This window comes from Chenopodium album, chromosome 5, assembly GCF_948465745.1.
Source record: "Chenopodium album chromosome 5, dcCheAlbu1.1, whole genome shotgun sequence".
NCBI lineage: Eukaryota > Viridiplantae > Streptophyta > Magnoliopsida > Caryophyllales > Amaranthaceae > Chenopodium > Chenopodium album.
The window spans coordinates 76054063-76075897 of NC_137838.1; the positions used below are offsets into that span (position 1 = coordinate 76054063).

Genomic DNA, 21835 nt, shown 5'->3' on the forward strand with positions numbered 1-21835 from the left:
AATGATTTAGAGGGTGGGGAATGGTTGCAATATTAATATATGGGATGATCCGTGGGTAGCTGACGAATTTGGCTCAAGGATTTTGTCCCCTCGAACTGACGAGGTGACTTTTGTGAATGAGCTTATTGATTTTGTAGCCATGGACTTGAATCACGAGTTACTTACCAGAATTTTTAATGAGCGTGATGTCAAATGCATCCTCTCCATTCCTCTCAGTCTGAGATCCCCGAAGGACTGTATTACATGGGCTTTTTCTAACGATGGTTTGTATTCTGTAAAGACCGCATATATGTTAGGTAAGTCATGTAACCTTGATCTTTTCCATCATGCTTGGGTAAACATGTGGAAGCTCGAAACCACACCAAAAGTGACGCACCTGATATGGCGTGCTTGCACAAGCTCTCTGCCAGTCCGTGCTCTTCTCAAATACAGGCACATGAGTGAAGATGACAAGTGGCCATGGTGTTTAACTGAAACCGAGACTCAAACCCATGCCTTTTTCTCCAGCACTGCTGTCCGTGACTTATGGGCTGCAGCCAACTGTGAAAAGCTTGTGAGAGTGGATAAATTCCCCAACTTTAAGGACCTAATTGAAGCTCACTACTTGAAAAAGGGTCATTTTCGACGGAAAATATCTGTCGGAACCACCCCAAAATCCGTCGGAAAACCTGTTTTCGACGGAATTCCGTCGTAACCGGTTGTCGGAAAAGCTGTTGTAGGAAATTTGTCTTCTTCCGACGAAAATTCCGTCGGAAACACTTTTCCGACAGAATTTCCGACGGAATTTTCCGTCGAAAGAGGTTTTTCAGCACCAGGAAAATCCTTCGGAAATTTCCGACCGAATTGTAAATTCCGTCGGAAATTTCCGACGGAAATTCTGTCGGAAACTGGTTTTAAGAAATTAAAAAAAAAACGTCGCGCCACCAGTACGGCACGGCGTATCAACCACCACCAACCACCAACCCCTAACCTGTCCCGTTACACGACCCACACCATCAAAACCCCTACCCACACAAACTAGCTAAGAAAACCACCTCACCACCCACCTAAAACCACCACTGCCGCCACCACCACCAAAACAAACTGTCACAACCCAAAAATTAAAAAAAAATTAAAATCCCAACAACACCCAGAAACCCGAAAAAATCCCAACCCACCTCACCCTAAAACCGACCCACGTACCCTCCTAACCGACCCAGATCTGACCAAAAACCAAACCACCATGGCACCAAGCCACCACAACCACACCGAACACCCAACAACCGTAAAAAAATAAAAAAATAAAATAAAATAAACTACCGCCATCCCAATCAACCAAAAATAAATAAAAAAAAGAAGTACAAACCTTGAATTTCACCAACAAAACCACGAAAATGGCTCGAATTTGGGTTTTAAAGGTCAAATTCGACCATGAAAACTCTAGATCTAGAGTTTTCATGGTCGAATTTGACATGAAAAACCTTACTTTTGTTCAAAAAATTAATTAGGGCTTCACGAATTAGTGTAAATTTTGGGTTGTTGTTGCCAAAAATTAATTAGGGAGAAGAAAAGGGGGCGAAAAACCAAAAAATTAATTAGAACAAAGGAAAAAGAAAGGGGAAAGGGAGAAGAAAAATGGGCGAAGAAGAAGAGGAAGGAGGAAGAACAGGAAGGAAGAAGAAGAGGCGAAGGAAGAAGGAGGAAGAAAAAAGGGGCGCAGAAGGAGAGAGAAGGAGAACAGGGAATGAGGGAGGAGAGAGAAATGAAGGGGTAAGGGTAAAAGGGCGGTTTAAATTAGGGTTTAAGATTTTTTTGTTTTTGTTTTTTTTTTATTTTAAAAAAAACCCAAAATTCCATCGGAAACATAAATTATTCCGTCGGAAACTTTAATTTCCGACCGAAAAATCCGTCGGAAGTTTCCTACGGAATAAAATCCGTCGGAAAACACTTAATTTCCGACGGATTTTAATTTTCGTCGTAAATTTCCGACGGAAATTCCAGATCCGTCGGAAATTTCCTACGGAAATAAAATCCGTCGGAAATTAAGAGTTTTCCGACGGATTTTCATGTCCGTCGGAACCATTCCGTCGGAATTGACCCTTTTTCTAGTAGTGGCTTGGGGTAGTGAGAACTTGAAGACTCAGCAGCGTGGTGCAGCCCTTCTTTGGCTAATATGGGAGCGTCGCAACAACAAAGTTTTCAATAATAAGGAAACTCCTCACAATGTTGTACTCATGCGAATGGCTAATCTAGTGGAAGACTATGATAAATACGCCAAAAGAATATATGGCTGCAAAGCTCCTAAAGCACCCAAAAGCCCGAAATTATGGAAACCTCCACCACCAGGCTGTGTTAAGGTGAACTGCGACGCAACATTGAACATTGAGGGCTGGGTTGGTCTTGGTGTTATTGCCCGAAACCAAAAACGAGAGGTCTTGTTCGCTGGCGTCAAGAGGTATAAGGCCTTATGGTCTCCTGAGCTTGATGAGTGCAAGGCAGCTATATATGCGCCAAGCAGCATGGTCTCAATAACATCATACTTGAGTCCGACAATAGCAGCATTATTTCAAGGCTTTCAAAGGCTTCTACTTATCTTTCAGACTTGGATTCGTTGCTTGATGATGTTTTAGATACTTGTTCTTCCTTTGATTTTATCTCTTGGTCTCATGTAAAGCGGGAAGGGAATTTTGTCGCACACCATTTAGCTCGTATAATTCCTTATGGTGTTGAACAAATTTGGGCGAATTGTTGTCCCAACGATATTTCTCCCTATGTACTCATGGACAATTTGTCCAACAATGAATGATTCGCTTCCTAGCTTTCCCTAAAAAAAAAAAAAATTAATTCAATATTTTTTTTAACAAAAAAATTAGCTATGCTTTTTTTTTTTAGAACTTAAAAATCTTAAAATCAAGGGATATCGATGATAGTAAAAAAAAAGAAATTAAAAAAAACCTGGCATTAATTATGGAGAGATTTTAACATAAAAAAATATAACTAATTGGTTATTGCTTTATATATATATATATATATATATATATATATATATATATATATATATATATATATATATATTTGTAGAACATTAAAAAATTATTAAGTTTTTAGGTATAACAAACATTTCACATATTGTTACTCCATATATATGACCAAAGCTCACAAAAAACTCATATGAAGAAAAACACGCTAATTATTGAAACATGAAATCAATTAAAAGTTCTAAACTAACAATTACTTAAGATATGAAGGGATGCAAATCAATTAAATATTACTCATTTAATAATAAATTTGAAATAACACTGTTAAACTTTTGAGGGTTTTAAAAAATAATTGTCATAAAAGATTTTTGTGGCTTTCTTATGCTTTTACAAAGTCACCACATAGGCACATAAACCAAATAGTACATATTAAAATTACAAGGTCTACCACCCAAATTAACGGTGTAAATACACACCAATACAACTTCATTCTCTGCAAGAGCTAGCCCCTCCAAGCGCATCACACGCGTAGGGCACCCTAGTTAAATTAAAATTTTGACATAAAATTGTTTATTAAAATCAAATTCCCAATTGAAAATGTCAAAACAAAGAAAAAAAATCCACATCTGTATAAACCGTGTGTCATTATAATATAAGCTGTCGTCTAACCAATAATACTTTGTACTTTATGATAATAAGTTGCATGAACTAAAAACTTAATATAAATAGGGTTCGGATCGTAGGGTAAGAGGCATCCTCATTAAAAACCAGGCCACTAGAATTATTTCAGAAAGGCAATCAAAGAAATTTGTTAATCTTCTAATTACTACTTGTACTGTTGTATTACTATTCAAAAAATGGAGGGCAAACAAATTATTTCCAACAAGAAGAATGTATTAACATTATTTTGGGTACTATGTGTGGGTAAAATAAAAATTTATTATTTTAGGTGGGTAAATTATTGGATACTTAGGGAAAATAAAGGTATTAGGTGTGGTATAAAAAGAATAATTATATTTTTTTTTCTACCCACGAGTTAAAGAAAATGAGTAAGCCTATAAATCCGAGTATTATTTATTCATATTAATTTAAATTATAAGGTAACTAATACTCGTAAGAAATATTTTTATATATTAAAAAAAAACATGATTACCATGGGTTATATGAATATTCGGTTCAATTTTATGGAAAAAATTTCAAATACTACAACCACGATTATCTTTTTATATTTCAAGATTGAAACTTTTGTTTCAGAACCTATATCTATTAATAAGGAAAACAATTTCTTGAAATGTTTATAATAGATTATTTGTTAAATTGTGACTCGAAATCTAGTAGGGCTGACTTTGAACGCTTATATCTCTCAAACTACAACTGATTTTGAGGTGATTCAAGTTGGGGGTGATAGCTTGGTTCAAGAGCTTTCCAACGATAGGTCGATCATATGCCCAATTTCGATAAGAAATATTCTGTGGATATGCACTGATTACAGCTTTCTACTCGAGACATTGCCATATAGCCTGAAGGTGTCGCATAGGATGTCCTCTTCGAGCTTATGAGTATTCAAAGATCAATCCCGAAACTAATGCTCTTCTGCAGAATAGTGGAAGCATTTTCCACATTTCTTGTCTTTTCAGGAAGGTTTCAAGTGCTAGAAGTTATTCATGTCTCAGGATTTTGCTAGATTTTGTAGGTGTCATATTATGTTCAAGCATATGATTATAGTCCCTCCCAATTAGCGTAGAAATGAATGGTTTTGGCTAATGTTCCATTAGATTTGTGGCATTCATTTCATATGTATAGTTTTGTAGCAATCACATTTATATGATAAAACATATTCGCGTGGGATCTTGTTTGAATCGATTCAATGTATATTTTATTCGATTATTTCACCAAATGCCACTAAACACTTTAATAATTCACTAAATGCCATCAAGGTTTTCAAACTTCACCAAATGCCACCCATTTTTCAAAAAACCATCAAGTGCCATTAATGACTAACGGTCGTTAACTCCGTTAGTCATTAGGGTTTAATCATGACACATGTCATGATATGATTGGTCCATTTATCTTAATTCATAAGAAAACAAAAAAATAACCTCAAATTTTCCCCAGCCACCTACCCACCACCACCAAACCCTAGCCCCTCCCCTTATCTCGCCGAAAAACGGTCGGCCACCCCCTTAACCACCAAAAATCAGCCGGCTTGCCCTTTAGCACCCCAGCTAACCCACCGCCGACCCCCAAAACCTCCCACACAACCTGCCTCGACCCTAAAAACCACCAACACAAGCTTTAATCAAGCACCCTCTCCTTTCCTCCGTCGCCAAAATCGCCCCGGCCTCCTCCCTTTCTCCACCCTCGAAATCGGTCGTTTTGATGGTGGGGTGATTTTACGGGAGTTTTTTTTGAGGTCAGGGCAGGCCGTGTGGGTAGTTTTTGGGGTCGGTGCAGGTTGTGTGGGTGGTTTTGGGGGTCGACGGTGGGTCAGGTGGGGTGCTATAGAGCCGGTCGGCCAATTTTTTCAACCTATGTGTTGACATGTGTCACTCAAAACTAAAAAAAAAACCTTTATAAGAGGTTACCGATCACTTGCTTTCAATTTGAACGAGTGACTCTTAAAATTAGGATTATTAAAAAATAATCCAAAGTTGAGATTATTTTGAGCGAACGAACGTCAATATTTCCTTCTATGAAAAGGGAATTAAAATCTTTTATCCACCAAATCTGGCGCAAGACAAGCAATATATTATCTTCATACATCACATACACATTCAGATAATCAATACATAATCAACTACTTTATTTGCACGTTAGTCATGATATACTCCTAGTGTTACTCTCCTGCACGATGAATAATTAAATAAGAAAATTTAAGTTTTTTTTAAAAAAAATTCAATTCTCCAAAATATGGAGTAATTTGGAAAATTTACATTAAAAACAAATTTAACAAGATCTTTTAATCTGCAATGTAACTAGTTCTAAGGTGATTTGTACTTGTATTGAAATTTTAGATTTCTTTGAAATTGTATATAAGTGCCATTTGATTATCTTTTATTAATGAAATCTTTTTTCTTTTTGTCAAAAAAAAAGTGGGTCAATGGTGGAAATCCGGAAAATCGAGATTGTATTTTACAATATTTTACGCTTTATTAGTTAGCTTTTAACAATATTTTATCTTTTATTAGGTATTTCCTTACAATATTTTATTTAGTTATTTATTAGGTAGGTTTTCACATGCAAAATAGAGCAAACCCACAATGCTGATGAACTGTAGATTTTAATGAAATCAACTGCGAATTCCTACCTTGTCAAAAAAAAAAACAAAAAAAAAAACTGCAAATTCCTAAATGAATTGGATAGAAAATATCCAAAATAGCCAAATTTGTAAACCTGATAAATAAAAGAGAAGTGTTGGAGTTCTAATTAGAAGTATATTAAAAATAAAGCGGCTAACGCGTCGGATGTCATATAAGTTTTTTAAGTTAATTTAGGTCATGTTTGGTAAAAGTAGCGGGTAGCGGATAACTTTTAGCGGTCGAATAGCGGGTAACTGTTAAGGTAGCGAGTAGCGATTAATTAGTAGTGGGTAGAGGTTAGCTGTCAAATTAACGATTGATAGTATGAGTGTTTGGCAAAAGTACGTAGTGGGTTGCAATAACAAAATATATCAAAATTCATATATATTGCATTAAAATTAATAAAAATTTGCCAAATGCTACTTGCTACTTTTAAATGCTACTATTTTTAACATTTGAGAAAAGCTACCTAAACGTCACCTCTATCGCTAACCGCTACTAAAATCGCTACATTGCTAAACACTCTCAAATTTTTTCTTGTAGTGTTTTGATTTGACCGGTCAAAACGCTAACCGTTACCTTAAGCGCTACCTCCAATTAGGGCCCTAGCTACATTGAACTCTAATGACTAGCTATTTACTTTCTCTATCCCTGAATAACTGGCATAATCAACTTTTGCACACATGCCAATGCACTAATTTGACCTTATTTTTATATAATTAGATATTAAAAAAATTATATTAAAAGTCATACTCGTATTATGAAACTTTATATTAATACCTATCTAAAAACACATTTTATGACAAAATATGTTTTTATTATGTTAGTATAATACCCCCTCCGTTTTTTAATACTTGCTCAACTTTCCTTTTTCAGCCGTTTTTAAATACTTGCTCCATTTCCTTATTTGGAAAACTTTTACAATATTTAATTAATTTATCTAACTTGGTGGACCCAACATATATTCTCTCTCCTCCTATTCTCTTCACTACTTTTGTCTTTTACACTTTTTTATTCTTTCACCAACCCCACTACCTTAATATTTTATTACTTTATCGAATTTCTCCTAAAACTCCGCGCATGGAGAAATGGAGCAAGTATTTAAAAACGGAGGGAGTATGTGAATAGTGAAAAAAAAAAAGCAACATCTCTATTATTCTATCAGAACCGAGAGAGTACTATTAATGAAATGAATTCCAACAACTTATTTTATTTTATTTTATTCTACTATTAATGTAGTTTTAAATTAAAAATTTGAAATAAGATCGGAATGCGTGTTGATCCCAAATTCCCAATTGAGAATGTCAAAATATAGAATAAAATCCACATTTGTATAACCCTATGTCATATTGAGCTGGATGCCGAAGACTAACCAATAATAATTTGTACATTATAATAATAGGTTGCATGAAATGAAAACGTACTATAAATAGGGTTCGGGTTGTAGGGTTAGAGGCATCCTCATTAAAAACTACTAGAGTTATTCAAAAAAAGGCAAATAACTTATTTAATCTTCTAGTAGTAGCTACTTTACTAAAATTCCAAAAATGGAGGGGAAGCTAGTGTTTTCCAACAAGAAGAATCATGTATTAAAAGTATTTGTCGTTCTTGCATTAGGTAATTTTATAATTATGCTTCGTAACTATATTTCTAAAATGGTATTGAGTTGAAATTTTATGGAAAAATAAAAATAAAATTACGATGTTATTAATTACTACCTCCGTTAACTTTTATTTGCAACTTTAGGGTATTATTTGTGAGACATAAAATATTTAACAGATGTAGTATATGTTTGTTATTAAAATCTACGAAGTATTGTCAACAATATTAATTTTGGAATTTTGATACGTGTTGATAAATTTAATTGCAGTGCAAATGATGTTGGTTGGAAATGTACAAGGATGTGCTGGTGTTGGAGAAGGTTGTGGGGCTTTTAATTGGTGTTGTAATGGAGGTTCATGTTCAGATTCCTTGAGTGGAGGTGTATGTGTATATGGTAAGCCTTAGCAAACCCTATTAAAACGTCTATATCGATCTAGCCCTTTGTTATACTCCGTATAACATATATACAGAGTAAAATGTAACATTCTATATACTACCTCCGTTACAGGTTATGTGCAACGATTTGACATAAAGCAGAGAGGGAAAATGTCTAATCGTTGCACATAACCTATAACGGAGGTAGTATAATACTCGGTACGTACGTACGAATTGAAGATAGTAATGCACGCTTCTGATGAGTGGGATGTTATTTTTGCAGACTCATTCTCAGGTTGCAAGGGGCTTGGGGAAAGTTGTGGATTTTTTGATGCTCCATGCTGTGGAAAGAGGGTTTGTTCAGCCACCCTTTCGGGTGGCACTTGTTCAGACTAACTGCGACGTCCAAAATCTTCAACAATATATTCTCAATTATTTCCATTTTAATCCCACTACTCAAATTGTAATTCTCCCCGGATTTGATTCGGAGTGCATAATAATAAGTTTTTTTTAAGTATTAAGCATCGTTATCAATCTTATCATTATTACTAAATTGTACGGAGTACTCCGTATTATTTGCCAGATTTGCCACTGTGTATTATTCCACATAAACAGAATCAGCATTCATAGCTGCCGTCCGTCAAATCTGGCGGAAGACGAGCAATATATTGTCAAATCTCACAGATTATACATTCATCAGATAATCAATACATTTTCAGCTCCTTAATTCGATCATACTGTATGGTATATGTATATTGTATATAAATATACACATTAATGCTCAACCATTCTTACTTTATTTTGTCAAACTTACTCTGACGTACTCCTAAGTCCAAATACTCGTATAGATTGAAATAAATTTATAAAAATTTCTAAGATTTATTATGAGTAGGTTTATTTCTTAGGCAAGTTTAGTCGAGTTGATTTCATGTTGGGAATCTTAACACTAACAAAACCTGTTTAACAATTTAAAAAGTAAATGTGAGGTGTCATGTTAACATGATTAAATCAAACGTATTGAGAACCCTCGACAATAACTCAATATTTTCGTGTCCAATTTGTGTCGTTTCAACTTTAGACAGCTCTATCTAATTTTAAATAGGTTTACTCCCAAATACGAAGTACAAATCAAAAAATTAAATAAAGTCAATAATAAAAATTTGAGATAGTCCAAATTAAAGTCAAAACAAACTAACATAAAACGGAGGAATTGAAGTACACACTAGTATATTTATTAGGTATATAAAACTTTGACTACAATATTTCACTAAATTATTAAAAATATATATTAGGAAACAGATGTATGTATGGTAGACCATAGGGCTACATATAATAAGAAGATAAAATTGGAAACAATAGGCATAATACATTATCATGCAAAATGTCCGTATTAAATAGGTGTTAATATTAAGTTTCATAACATCACTTTTAGTCAAATGGTGCACTAACAAGTAACAAGTATATCAACTTTGATTGTGTCAATTATTTAAGAATCAAGTTAATATAAAATAATAGTTAATGCATTTCCCTACCTTATAAAAAGTATGTCAACTTTGATTGTGTCAATTATAACTCTTAGGAATAGTGTGCTACCTATGTACAAAAATGTGTATTTACTTTTTTACCCTCATTAATATATTTAATGCTTTTTTTAATCATTAACATATCATCAATTCATTCAAAGTTGTTTCCAAAAATAAAAATAAAAATTGGGTCAACAAAAAAAGTCCCTCGCTTAGGGTTTCGCAGCAGTCCCTCCTAGGGCGTAGTAGTTGAGTCGAGTTAGTATTTCCTAGTAATTTCCCTCCTATTTCCATCAATTTCTTGAATTACATTCATCTTTTTACTCTGTTTTGCTCTGATTTTTGATATGGCACATGATCTGGTGAAAGAATGGGAGAAATTAAAATTAACAGAAGACGAAGATGCGGTGATTGGGGCTGAATCCCTCGAGGCTGATATAGGAGAACAGAATGTGCAATTGAAGTTGACTTTGGTAGGGAAATTATGCACGATCAAACCCTATAACTCTGAGGCGATGAAACGAACCCTACAAACAGTTTGGAGTCTGAAGGAAGGTGTTGTAATTAGGGTCGTGGAAACCAACTTGTTTGTTTTCCAATTTTTCTGTGAGACTGATAAAGATCGTGTTATCGAGGGGTGTCCATGGTTCTTCGATGACAAGATTTTGTTGATGAAAGAACTCCAGGGGGATGAACAACCCTCTGAGATCTCTTTTACCCATGCTCCAATGTGGGTTCGATTACTTGACGTTCCTTTTAATAGGCGTAATGCTGCTACGATGTATGATGTCGGAGAATTTCTTGGTGGTTTTATTGAACTAGACGAAGATGATCCTTTGGGATTGAGTGAATTCGTTCGACTAAAGATCAAGGTTGATGTTAGGAAGCCTTTGCGAAGAGGATTTAAGCTAGCCACGGGTGTTAATTCATCAAAGTGGATAGACATTAAATACGAGAGACTGGCAGATTTTTGTTTCTTCTGTGGGATGCTAGACCACACGGATAGAGACTGTCACTCCAAAGATCTTGCAAGGGCAGAAGAAGAAGAATTGGTATTTCAGTACGGTCCATGGCTGCGTGCAACTCCCAAAAAGAAAATAAAATTCAATATGTTCGAAAGGGAGAAGGAAAGAAAGTGGAAAGAAAATCTGAGTACTTGTTCATACACCAAACCAAAGAATTTTAATGATCCTGGTGTTATCAAACTCGGTCCTCCAGGGGCTGCTCGAAAATTATGCTTTGGTTCCCCAAAATCCCCTTTTTTGGGTAATGAACAAGTCCACACTCAATCTGCCAGACAAGTACGCTTGGTACCTGAGAAGGCTGAAGGAAGCTCTATGATGGTCTTAAGACCAAAGAACATTGATCAGAATAATAAAGCTGCCCCAATTCAGAACACTAATCAAGTGGATGGAAACTACGATGAGAACATGCCTGATCGGATTCAAGACTTCAACTCAGAAGTTACTGCTGCCAAAGTCATTCCTACTAGCAGCACCTCCCTTGACAATATCACCACGAGCAATGTTGTGCATTCTGACCCAATGATCAATACGACGGGGGTTGAAGACAGGCCAGTTAAAGAAGGAGGATGGAAGAGAAAGGATAGAGCTGCTATCTTGCGAAGCAAGGAAGCTACTGCTGGGACTCAATGCGCATTATCTTCAACCAACCGTAAAAGAAGTGTTGAAGTGAACGAATCGAGAAGTGAGAAGATGAAGAAAGTGAAGCTAGTAGACTCTTTATCCGGAGAAGGAATAAATCAAGTAGAGGGTGTTGGCTGCAACCAACCCCTCGAAAAGCCATGAATACTCTATGCTGGAATGTTCGAGGGCTTGGCAATCCTCGAGCAGTTGGTGCACTCCGGAAATGGTGTGCTTCTCTTGCCCCTAATCTTGTTTTTCTTTCCGAAACTAAAATCAATAAAATTGCTGCTGAAAATGTAAAACATAGTTTAGGCTTTGATTGTGCTTTTGGTGTTAGTAGCATAGGGCTCTCTGGTGGTTTATGTTTGTACTGGAACAGTAGCTTGTTAGATTTTGTGCTTGTTTCCTTCTCAGATCACCGCATTTGTGGAAAAGTTATGCAAGGAGATTTTTTTTGGTATTTTATTGGTATATATGGTTGGTCGGCTACTGGTGAAAAACACAAAACATGGCTTCTCATCAAATCTCTTTGTGATAGTATTAATGGCCCGATTCTTTTGGGTGGTGACTTCATTGAAATTTTAAGTATGGAGGAAAAAGAGGGTGGTGCTGACTCTGAGCGTTGAGCAATCAGTGGCTTTCGAGATGTTTTAGACGTATGTAAATTGCGTGACCTTGGCTTTGAGGGGCAATGGTACACATGGGAAAGGGGCAAATCTCCTAATACTATTGTTCGAGAGAGGCTTGATCGATTCTGTGGGAGTGAGGAGTGGTTTTCTTTATTCCCAAACACTTTTGTTGAGCACCTTGTTCGTTTCAAATCTGACCACACCCCCATAATTGTGAGACAAAGGCGGCCTAAGCGAAAGAGGAAAAGAGGGAAGAAATCTTTCAAGTTCGAAACGGCATGGCTCCTTGATGTAGATTGTGAACAGGTGGTCCGGCAAGCTTGGAAGGATACTGAGGGCAGTCTGATGCTTGAAAGAGAGGGATGTTTAATTGGTTCTCTTCGAAGTTGGAGTGGTAAAAAATTCTCTAATTTCAATAAACAGATTGACGACCTTGAACTAAAGCTCAAAGTTGTTCAAGAAGGTGCAATGACTGGAACCAACATTCGGCTTGGTGCGGAAATTGAGAGGAAGCTTGATGAGGTGTACGAGAAACAAGAGGCATATTGGTACTTGAGATCGAGGTCGGCGGAAATTAAAGATGGTGACAAGAACACATCGTACTTTCACCATAAGGCATCTCAACGGAAAAAGAAGAATGAAATTGTGGGCTTGCTTAATGACAATGGAGAGTGGTGCACAGATGACGAGGATATTGAAAATATTGTGCAGAGCTACTACTCTAAATTATTTGCTGTAGGTCTACATTCAGAGGCATCTTGTGATGAGGTCCTTGAAACCATTTCCCCGAAGATTAATGATGATATCAACGAGCATCTCCTTCGGCCATTCACAAAAAAAGATATTTATGCTGCAATTTGTGTGATGCATCCCTGCAAGGCACCGGGGGCAGATGGGCTTCATGCGATTTTTTACCAAAAATTCTGGCACATTATTGGGGATGATGTTTCTACCATTGTACGCAATATTCTTCATGGTCGAGTTTCTCCGGCTGAATTCAATTGTACCAACATTGTTCTGATTCCCAAAGTGAAATATCCCCGGAATATGTTTGAATTTAGACCAATTTCTCTCTGCAATGTATTGTACAAAATATCCTCAAAGGCTATTGTGATGCGTCTCAAATCAATCCTTCCGGATATCATCTCGGAGAATCAAAGTGCTTTTGTTCCGGGGAGATTGATTACAGACAACGCTCTTATTGCTCTAGAATTATTTCACACCATGAAGAAAAGAAGCAAAGGGAGAAAGGGGTCAATTGCTTTGAAGTTGGACATGAGTAAAGCCTATGATAGAGTGGAGTGGCCTTTTCTGGAGAAAATGCTGTTAAAAATGGGTTTTGCTCATACTTGGGTGAATGTCATCATGAGCTTTGTTTCTACGGTTTCCTACTCTTTTGTCATCAATGGTACGGTTAGTGGTGAAGTCAAACCCTCTAGGGGGTTAAGGCAAGGTGACCCGCTCTCTCCCTACCTTTTCATCATTATCGCTGATGCCTTTTCTAGCCTTATTTCAAAGGCTGTGTCTCATGGGGATATTCATGGAGTTCGTGCTAGTCGGAACGGTCCTGCAATCTCACATCTTTTCTTTGCTGATGATAGTTTGCTTTTTGCTAGAGCCAACCGAAAGGAATGCTCAAAGATAGTTGATATACTCAACAAATATGAAGCAGCTTCCGGGCAAAAAATCAATTATTAAAAATCGGAGGTCTCTTTAGCAAAGGCGTTTGTGATTCGGTGAAAAAAGATCTTGTGGACTTTTTGGGTATGATGGGAAGTATCTTGGTATCCCAACAATTGTGGGGAGGTCGAAGAAAGCCGTTTTTTGTGCCCTCAAAGATAGCATTTGGAAGAAATTGCAAGGGTGGAAAGAGAAGCTTTTGTCTCGTGCGGGAAAGGAAACTCTCATAAAAGCTGTCATCCAAGCCATTCCATCATATATTATGGGAGTTTACCGCATTCCGACTTCTATAATTGATGACATAAAATCGATGACTGCAAAGTTTTGGTGGGGTCACTTTGGAAATTGTCAGAAGGTTCATTGGATTAAATGGGAATCCCTCTGCAATCCGAAAATGTTAGGGGGTTTTGGCTTCCGAGATATGGTAGTCTTTAACGAGGCTATGCTTGGTAAACAAGCGTGGCGTCTTATCACTCACCCCGAGTCACTCTTGAGCAAAGTCTTGAAAAAGAATTACTTCCCAAATGATGAATTTTTGAGCTCTTCCATGGGTTACTCCTGCAGCCACTCTTGGAGGGGTATATGGGGTTCGAAAGCCTTGGTGATGGAAGGAATGATTTAGAGGGTGGGGAATGGTTGCAATATTAATATATGGGATGATCCGTGGGTAGCTGACAAATTTGGCTCAAGGATTTTGTCCCCTCAAACTGACGAGGTGACTTTTGTGAATGAGCTTATTGATTTTGTAGCCATGGACTGGAATCACGAGTTACTTACCAGAATTTTTAATGAGCGTGATGTCAAATGCATCCTCTCCATTCCTCTCAGTCTGAGATCCCCAAAGGACTGTATTACATGGGCTTTTTCTAATGACGGTTTGTATTCTGTAAAGACCGCATATATGTTAGGTAAGTCATGTAACCTTGATCTTTTCCATCATGCTTGGTAAACCTGTGGAAGCTCGAAACCACACCAAAAGTGAGGCACCTGATATGGCGTGCTTGCACAAGCTCTCTGCCAGTCCGTGCTCTTCTCAAATACAGGCACATGAGTGAAGATGACAAATGCCCGTGGTGTTTAACTGAAACCGAGACTCAAAGCCATGCCTTTTTCTCCTGCACTGTTGTCCGTGACTTATGGGCTGCAACCAACTGTGAAAATCTTGTGAGAGTGGATTAATTCCCCGACTTTAAGGACCTGATTGAAGCTTGGGGTAGTGAGAACTTGAAGACTCAGCAGCGTGGTGCAGCCCTTCTTTGGCTAATATGGGAGCGTCGCAACAACAAAGTTTTCAATAATAAGGAAATTAAACTCCTCACAATGTTGTACTCATGCGAATGGCTAATCTAGTTGAAGAATATGATAAATACGCCAAAAGAATATATGGCTGCAAAGCTCCTAAAGCACCCAAAAGCCCGAAAGTATGGAAACCTCCACCACCAGGCTGTGTTAAGTTGAACTGCGACGCAGCATTGAACATTGAGGGCTGGGTTGGTCTTGGTGTTATTGCCCGAAACCACAAAGGAGAGGTCTTGTTCGCTGGCGTCAAGAGGTACAAGGCCTTATGGTCTCTTGAGCTTGCTGAGTGCAAGGCAGCTATATATGCGCCAAGCAGCATGGTCTCAATAACATCATACTTGAGTCCGATAATAGCAGCATTATTTCAAGGCTATCAAAGGCTTCTTCTTATCTTTCAGACTTGGATTCGTTGCTTGATGATGTTTTAGATACTTGTTCTTCCTTTGATTTTATCTCTTGGTCTCATGTAAAGCGGGAAGGGAATTTTGTCGCACACCATTTAGCTCGTATAATTCCTTATGGTGTTGAACAAATTTGGGCGAATTGTTGTCCCAACGATATTTCTCCCTATGTACTCATGGACAATTTGTCCAACAATGAATGAATTCGCTTCCTAGCTTTCCCTCAAAAAAAAAAATTAATTCAATTTTTTTTAACAAAAAAATTAGCTATGCTTTTTTTTTAGAACTTAAAAATCTTAAAATCAAGGGATATCGATGATATAAAAAAAAGAAATTAAAAAAAAAAAAAACTGGCATTAATTATGGAGAGATTTTAACAGAAAAAAATATAACTAATTGGTTATTGCTTTATATATATATATATATATATATATATATATATATATATATATATATATATATATTAGATGGTCGTAGAACATTAAAAAATTATTAAGTTTTTAGGTACAACGAACATTTCACATATTGTTACTGCATATATATGACCAAAGCTCACAAAAAATTCATATGAAGAAAAACACGCTAATTATTGAAACATGAAATCAATTAAAAGTTCTAAACTAACAATTACTTAAGATATGAAGGGATGCAAATCAATTAAATATTACTCATTTAATAATAAATTTGAAATAACACTGTTAAACTTTTGAGGGTTTTAAAAAATAATTGTCATAAAAGATTTTGGTGGCTTTCTTATGCTTTTACAAAGTCACCATAGGCACATAAACCAAATAGTACATATTAAAATTACAAGGTCTACCACCCAAATCAAAGGTGTAAATACACACCAATACAATTTCATTCTCTGCAAGAGCTAGCCCCTCCACGCGCATCACACGCGTAGGGCACCCTAGTTAAATTAAAATTTTGACATAAAATTGTTTATTAAAATCAAATTCCCAATTGAAAATGTCAAAACAAAGAAAAAAAATCCACATCTGTATAATATAAACCGTATGTCATTATAATATAAGCTGTCGTCTAACCAATAATATATACTTTGTACTTTATGATAATAAGTTGCATGAACTAAAAACTTAATATAAATAGGGTTCGGATTGTAGGGTAAGAGGCATCCTCATTAAAAACCAGGCCACTAGAATTATTTCAGAAAGGCAATCAAAGAAATTTGTTAATCTTCTAATTACTACTTGTACGGTTTTATTATTATTCCAAAAATCAAATTATTTCTAACAAGAAGAATGTATTAACATTATTTTGGGTACTATGTGTGGGTAAAATAAAAATTTATTATTTTAGGTGGGTAAATTATTGGATACTTAGGGAAAATAAAGGTATTAGGTGTGGTATAAAAGAATAATTATATTTTTTTTTCTACCCACGAGTTAAAGAAAATGAGTAAGCCTATAAATCCGAGTATTATTTATTCATATTAATTTAAATTATAAGGTAACTAATACTCGTAAGAAATATTTTTATATATTAAAAAAAAAACATGATTACCATGGGTTATATGAATATTCGGTTCAATTTTATGGAAAAAATTTCAAATACTACAACCACGATTATCTTTTTATATTTCAAGATTGAAACTTTTGTTTCAGAACCTATACCTATTAATAAGGAAAACAATTTCTTGAAATGTTTATAATAGATTATTTGTTAAATTGTGACTCGAAATCTAGTAGGGCTGACTTTGAACGCTTATATCTCTCAAACTTCAACTGATTTTGAGGTGATTCAAGTTGAGGGTGATAGCTTGGTTCAAGAGCTTTCCAACGATAGGTCATATGCCCAATTTCGATAAGAAATATTCTGTGGATATGCACTGATTACAGCTTTCTACTCGAGACATTGCCATATAGCCTGAAGGTGTCGCATAGGATGTCCTCTTCGAGCTTATGAGTATTCAAAGATCAATCCCGAAACTAATGCTCTTCTGCAGAATAGTGGAAGCATTTTCCACATTTCTTGTCTTTTCAGGAAGGTTTCAAGTGCTAGAAGTTATTCATGTCTCAGGATTTTGCTAGTTTTTGTAGGTGTCATATTATGTTCAAGCATATGATTATAGTCCCTCCCAATTAGCGTAGAAATGAATGGTTTTGGCTAATGTTCCATTAGATTTGTCGCATTCATTTCATATGTATAGTTTTGTAGCAATCACATTTATACAGTTTGTAATCTAGATATTTAATGGAGCTCTTTTAATTCCAGTGCAGATCTGTGTGTACCAAATTATGAGTTTAATTGACATTTACTACCAACGAAAGCACCCCGTGTCACATTTACTATCGGTTTTAAAAAATATTTTAAATTACTACCTCACAAATTTCCTAACTGTATATATTGCTACCACTTAACAGAATTCGTTAAGGTTCCGTTAAGTGGGTCCCATATTTCATTTAAATAATAAATTAAATTATTAAAAAAAAAAACTTTTTTTAAAAAAAATTCCCAAACACCTCCCTCCCTCCCTGTCACGGCGTCAGCCGCCCTTCCCCCTCCCCTTGCTGGCTCCCAAACGCTTCCCCGAAGCCGACGAACCCCACCCTTGCATTTCCCCGAAGCCGACGAATCCCAACCCTGCATTTCCCCGAAGCCGACGAGCCCCACCCCTTCATTTCCCCTCTTGCCAACCACCCCTAACCCCGTGCCCGGTGCACCAACTGAATCCCTTCGCGAGGCACCGCCCTTCTCCCCTAGCCCCTAAACGGCTAAACCACGATCCCTTTTCCCTCACACGAAACCTTAGAAAAACCTCTCAATCGCTCCTCTCCCTGAAACCTAGCGGCGGTGGAGGAGGAACAATTTGGGGGTTTAATTTCAATTTCAAGGGTTGAGAACGATTTGGGGGTTTAGGGTTGAAGATGGGTTTTTCTAGGGTTTCGTGGAAGGAAAGGGGTTTCGGGTAGGGATTGTAGTTTAGGGCCGAGGAGAGCTGGTCGCCGGCGAGGGGAATGTGCTGGCCGGTGAGGGGAATGGGGTGGCAGCGCGATTTCGGCCATTGGGGGCAGCGATGATGGGGAAAGGGAGGTGGCGGTGAGGTGGTTGGGGATGAAGGGGTTGCAGGACGGTGGTTGGGCCCACTGACGGAAACATTAACGGCAAAAGTCATTCGGTAGTGAAATATAAAGTTAGGGAATTTGTGTGGTAGTAATTTAAATTTTTTTTAAACAGGTAGTAAATGTGACACGCGCGGGGTGCTTTCGCCGGTAGCAAATGTCAGTTTTTCCTTTAATTTTTGATAGAAATTTTAAATACATTTAAATAATTGATATTTCTATATCTGTATTTTGTAGATAGGTTAATGAGAATTAATCACCAAATATTTAAGTTTGATCAACAATGAAGAAACAAAATGTTATGGGACAATTTCTGTACTGAGGTAATCATCAACTTAATATCTTGTTTAGCTTTTAATCATGGTAATCCGTGCTTGATTCTATTATTGATTTATAATTTGTCTTTTACTCATATATTGATTTACGTATATTTTTTTTAAAAAATCTATTATATTTAGAGAAAATCCAAGTTTATTTCCCTCCGTCCCCGAAAGAACGACCTATTTGGCCTAATTTTAGTCCCAAAAAGAATGACCCATTAGGATTAAAATACCCACCAATTTATAACAATATTTGTGCAAAATTAGCTTTTCCATATAAAATTTTGTTTTTCCATATACTTTTAATACTATCTACTTTTTTTGTAAATCTCATGTAAATTTATCTTTTCAATATACTTTTACTTCTTTTTTATTTAACTTTATTAATACCCGCGAAATCAACCCAAAAGGGTCGTTCTTTCGGGGACGAAGGGAGTATTATTATTATACGGAGTATAATTTTTTTTTTTAAATTCAAAAGAGGCATAAATTATATTTCCTCCTTTTTTATTTTTTTTTAAATTGACACCTTTTGATTTTTACACATTCAAACAATATCCTTTAACTCGCATTTGTGGTTTATATATATGATAAAACATATTCGCCGTGGGATCTTGTTTGAATCGATTCAATGTATATTTTATTCGATTATTTCACCAAATGCCACTAAACACTTTAATAATTCACTAAATGCCATCAAGGTTTTAAAACTTCACCAAATGCCACCCATTTTTCAAAAAATCCATCAAATGCCATTAATGACTAACGGTCGTTAACTCCGTTAGTCATTAGGGTTTAATCATGACACATGTCTTGATATGATTGGTCCATTTATCTTAATTCATAAGAAAACAAAAAAAAAACCTCAAATTTTCCCCAGCCACCTACCCACCACCGCCAAACCCTAGCCCCTCCCCTTATCTCGCCGAAAAACGGTCGGCCACCCCCTTAACCACCAAAAATCAGCCGGCTTGTCCTTTAGCACCCCAGCTAACCCACCGCCGACCCCCAAAACCTCCCACACAACCTGCCCCGACCCTAAAAACCACCAACACAAGCTTTAATCAAGCACCCTCTCCTTTCCTCCGTCGCCAAAATCGCCCCGGCCTCCTCCCTTTCTCCATCCTCGAAATCGGTCGTTTTGATGGTGGGGCGATTTTACGGGAGTTTTTTTGAGGTCAGGGCAGGCTGTGTGGGTAGTTTTGGGGTTAATGCAGGTTTGTGTGGGTGGTTTTGGGGGTCGACGGTGGGTCATTTGGGGTGCTATAGAGCCGGTCGGCCAATTTTTCTAACCTATGTGTTGACATGTGTCACTCAAAACTTAAAAAAAAAACCTTTATAAGAGGTTACCGATCACTTGCTTTCAATTTAAACGAGTGACTCTTAAAATTAGGATTATTAAAAAATAATCCAAAGTTGAGATTATTTTTTGAGCAAACGGTCGTCAATATTTCCTTCTATGAAAAGGGAAATAAAATCTTTTATCCACCAAATCTGGCGCAAGACAAGCAATATATTATCTTCATACATCACACATTCAGATAATCAATACATAATCAACTACTTTATTTGCACGTTAGTCATGATATACTCCTAGTGTTACTATCCTGCACGATGAATAATTAAATAAGAAAATTTAAGTTTTTTTTTTTAAAAAAAAATAAAAAAAAATTCAATTCTCCATTATATGGAGTAATTTGGAAAATTTACATTAAAAACAAATTTAACAAGATCTTTTAATCTGCAATGTAACTAGTTCTAAGGTGATTTGTACTTGTATTGAATTTTTAGATTTCCTTGAAATTATATATAAGTGCCATTTGATTATCTTTTATTAATGAAATCTTTTTTCTTTTTGTCAAAAAAAAAGTGGGTCAATGGTGGAAATCCGGAAAATCGAGATTGTATTTTACAATATTTTACGTTTTATTAATTAGCTTTTAACAACATTTTATCTTTTATTAGGTATTTCCTTACAATATTTTATTTAGTTATTTATTAGGTAGGTTTTTACATGCAAAATAGAGCAAACCCACAATGCTGATGAACCGTAGATTTTAATGAAATCAATTGCGAATTCCTACCTTGTCAAAAAAAAAAAAAAAACACTTGCGAATTCCTAAATGAATTGGATAGAAAATATCGAAAATAGCAAAATTTGTAAACCTGATAAATATAAGAGAAGTTTTGGAGTTTTAATTAGAAGTATATTAAAAATAAAGCGGCTAACGCGTGCGATGTCATATAAGTTTTTTAAGTTAATTTAGGACATGTTTGGTAAAAGTAGCGGGTAGCGGATAGCTTTTAGCGGTCGAGTAGTGGGTAACTGTTAAGGTAGCGAGTAGCGATTTATTAGTAGTGGGTAGAGGTTAGCTGTCAAATTAACGATTGATAGTATGAGTGTTTGGCAAAAGTAGTGGGTTGCAATAACAAAATATATCAAAATTCATATATATTGCATTAAAATTAATAAAAATTTGCCAAACGCTACTACTTTTAAATGCTACTATTTTTAACATTTGAGAAAAGCTACGTAAACGTCACCTCTATCGCTAACCGCTACTAAAATCGCTACCTTGCTAAACACTCTCAAATTTTTTCTAGTACTGTTTTGACTTGACTGGTCAAAACGCTAACCGTTACCTCAAACGCTACCTCCAAATAGGGCCCTAGCTACTTTGAGCTCTAATGTCTAGCTATTTTCTTTCTCTATCCCTGAATAACTGGCATAATCAACTTTTGCACACATGCCAATGCACTGATTTGACCTTATTTTTATATAATTAGATATTAAAAAAAATTATATTAAAAGTCATACTCTAATATGAAACTTTATATTAATACCTATCTAAAAACATATTTTATGACAAAATATGTTTTTATTATGTTAGTATAATACCCCCTCCGTTTTTTAATACTTGCTCCACTTTTCTTTTTCAGCCGTTTTTAAATACTTGCTCCATTTTTTTATTTGGAAAACTTTTACAATATTTAATTAATTTATCTAACTTGGTGGACCCA

At 36.0% G+C, this 21835-nt stretch overlaps 1 protein-coding gene across 1 annotated transcript; it reads left to right on the plus strand.

Moving 5' to 3' along the window:
* The first annotated feature begins 7731 nt into the window (after positions 1-7731).
* LOC145631113 (uncharacterized) lies at positions 7732-8767 on the plus strand. The gene is made up of 3 exons (XM_081683204.1): positions 7732-7873; positions 8127-8252; positions 8517-8767. The coding sequence occupies exons 1-3, from the start codon at positions 7804-7806 to the stop codon at positions 8627-8629; spliced, it is 309 nt and encodes a 102-aa protein (XP_081539330.1). The 5' UTR covers positions 7732-7803; the 3' UTR covers positions 8630-8767.
* The last annotated feature ends 13068 nt before the right edge of the window (positions 8768-21835 follow it).

Coding starts and splice junctions, on each gene's coding strand:
- LOC145631113 (XM_081683204.1), top strand. CDS start 7,804: ATGGAGGGGAAGCTAGTGTTTTCCAACAAGAAGAATCATGTATTAAAA. Junction 7,874..8,126: donor ATTTGTCGTTCTTGCATTAG/GTAATTTTATAA, acceptor ATTTAATTGCAG/TGCAAATGATGTTGGTTGGA. Junction 8,253..8,516: donor TGGAGGTGTATGTGTATATG/GTAAGCCTTAGC, acceptor TTATTTTTGCAG/ACTCATTCTCAGGTTGCAAG.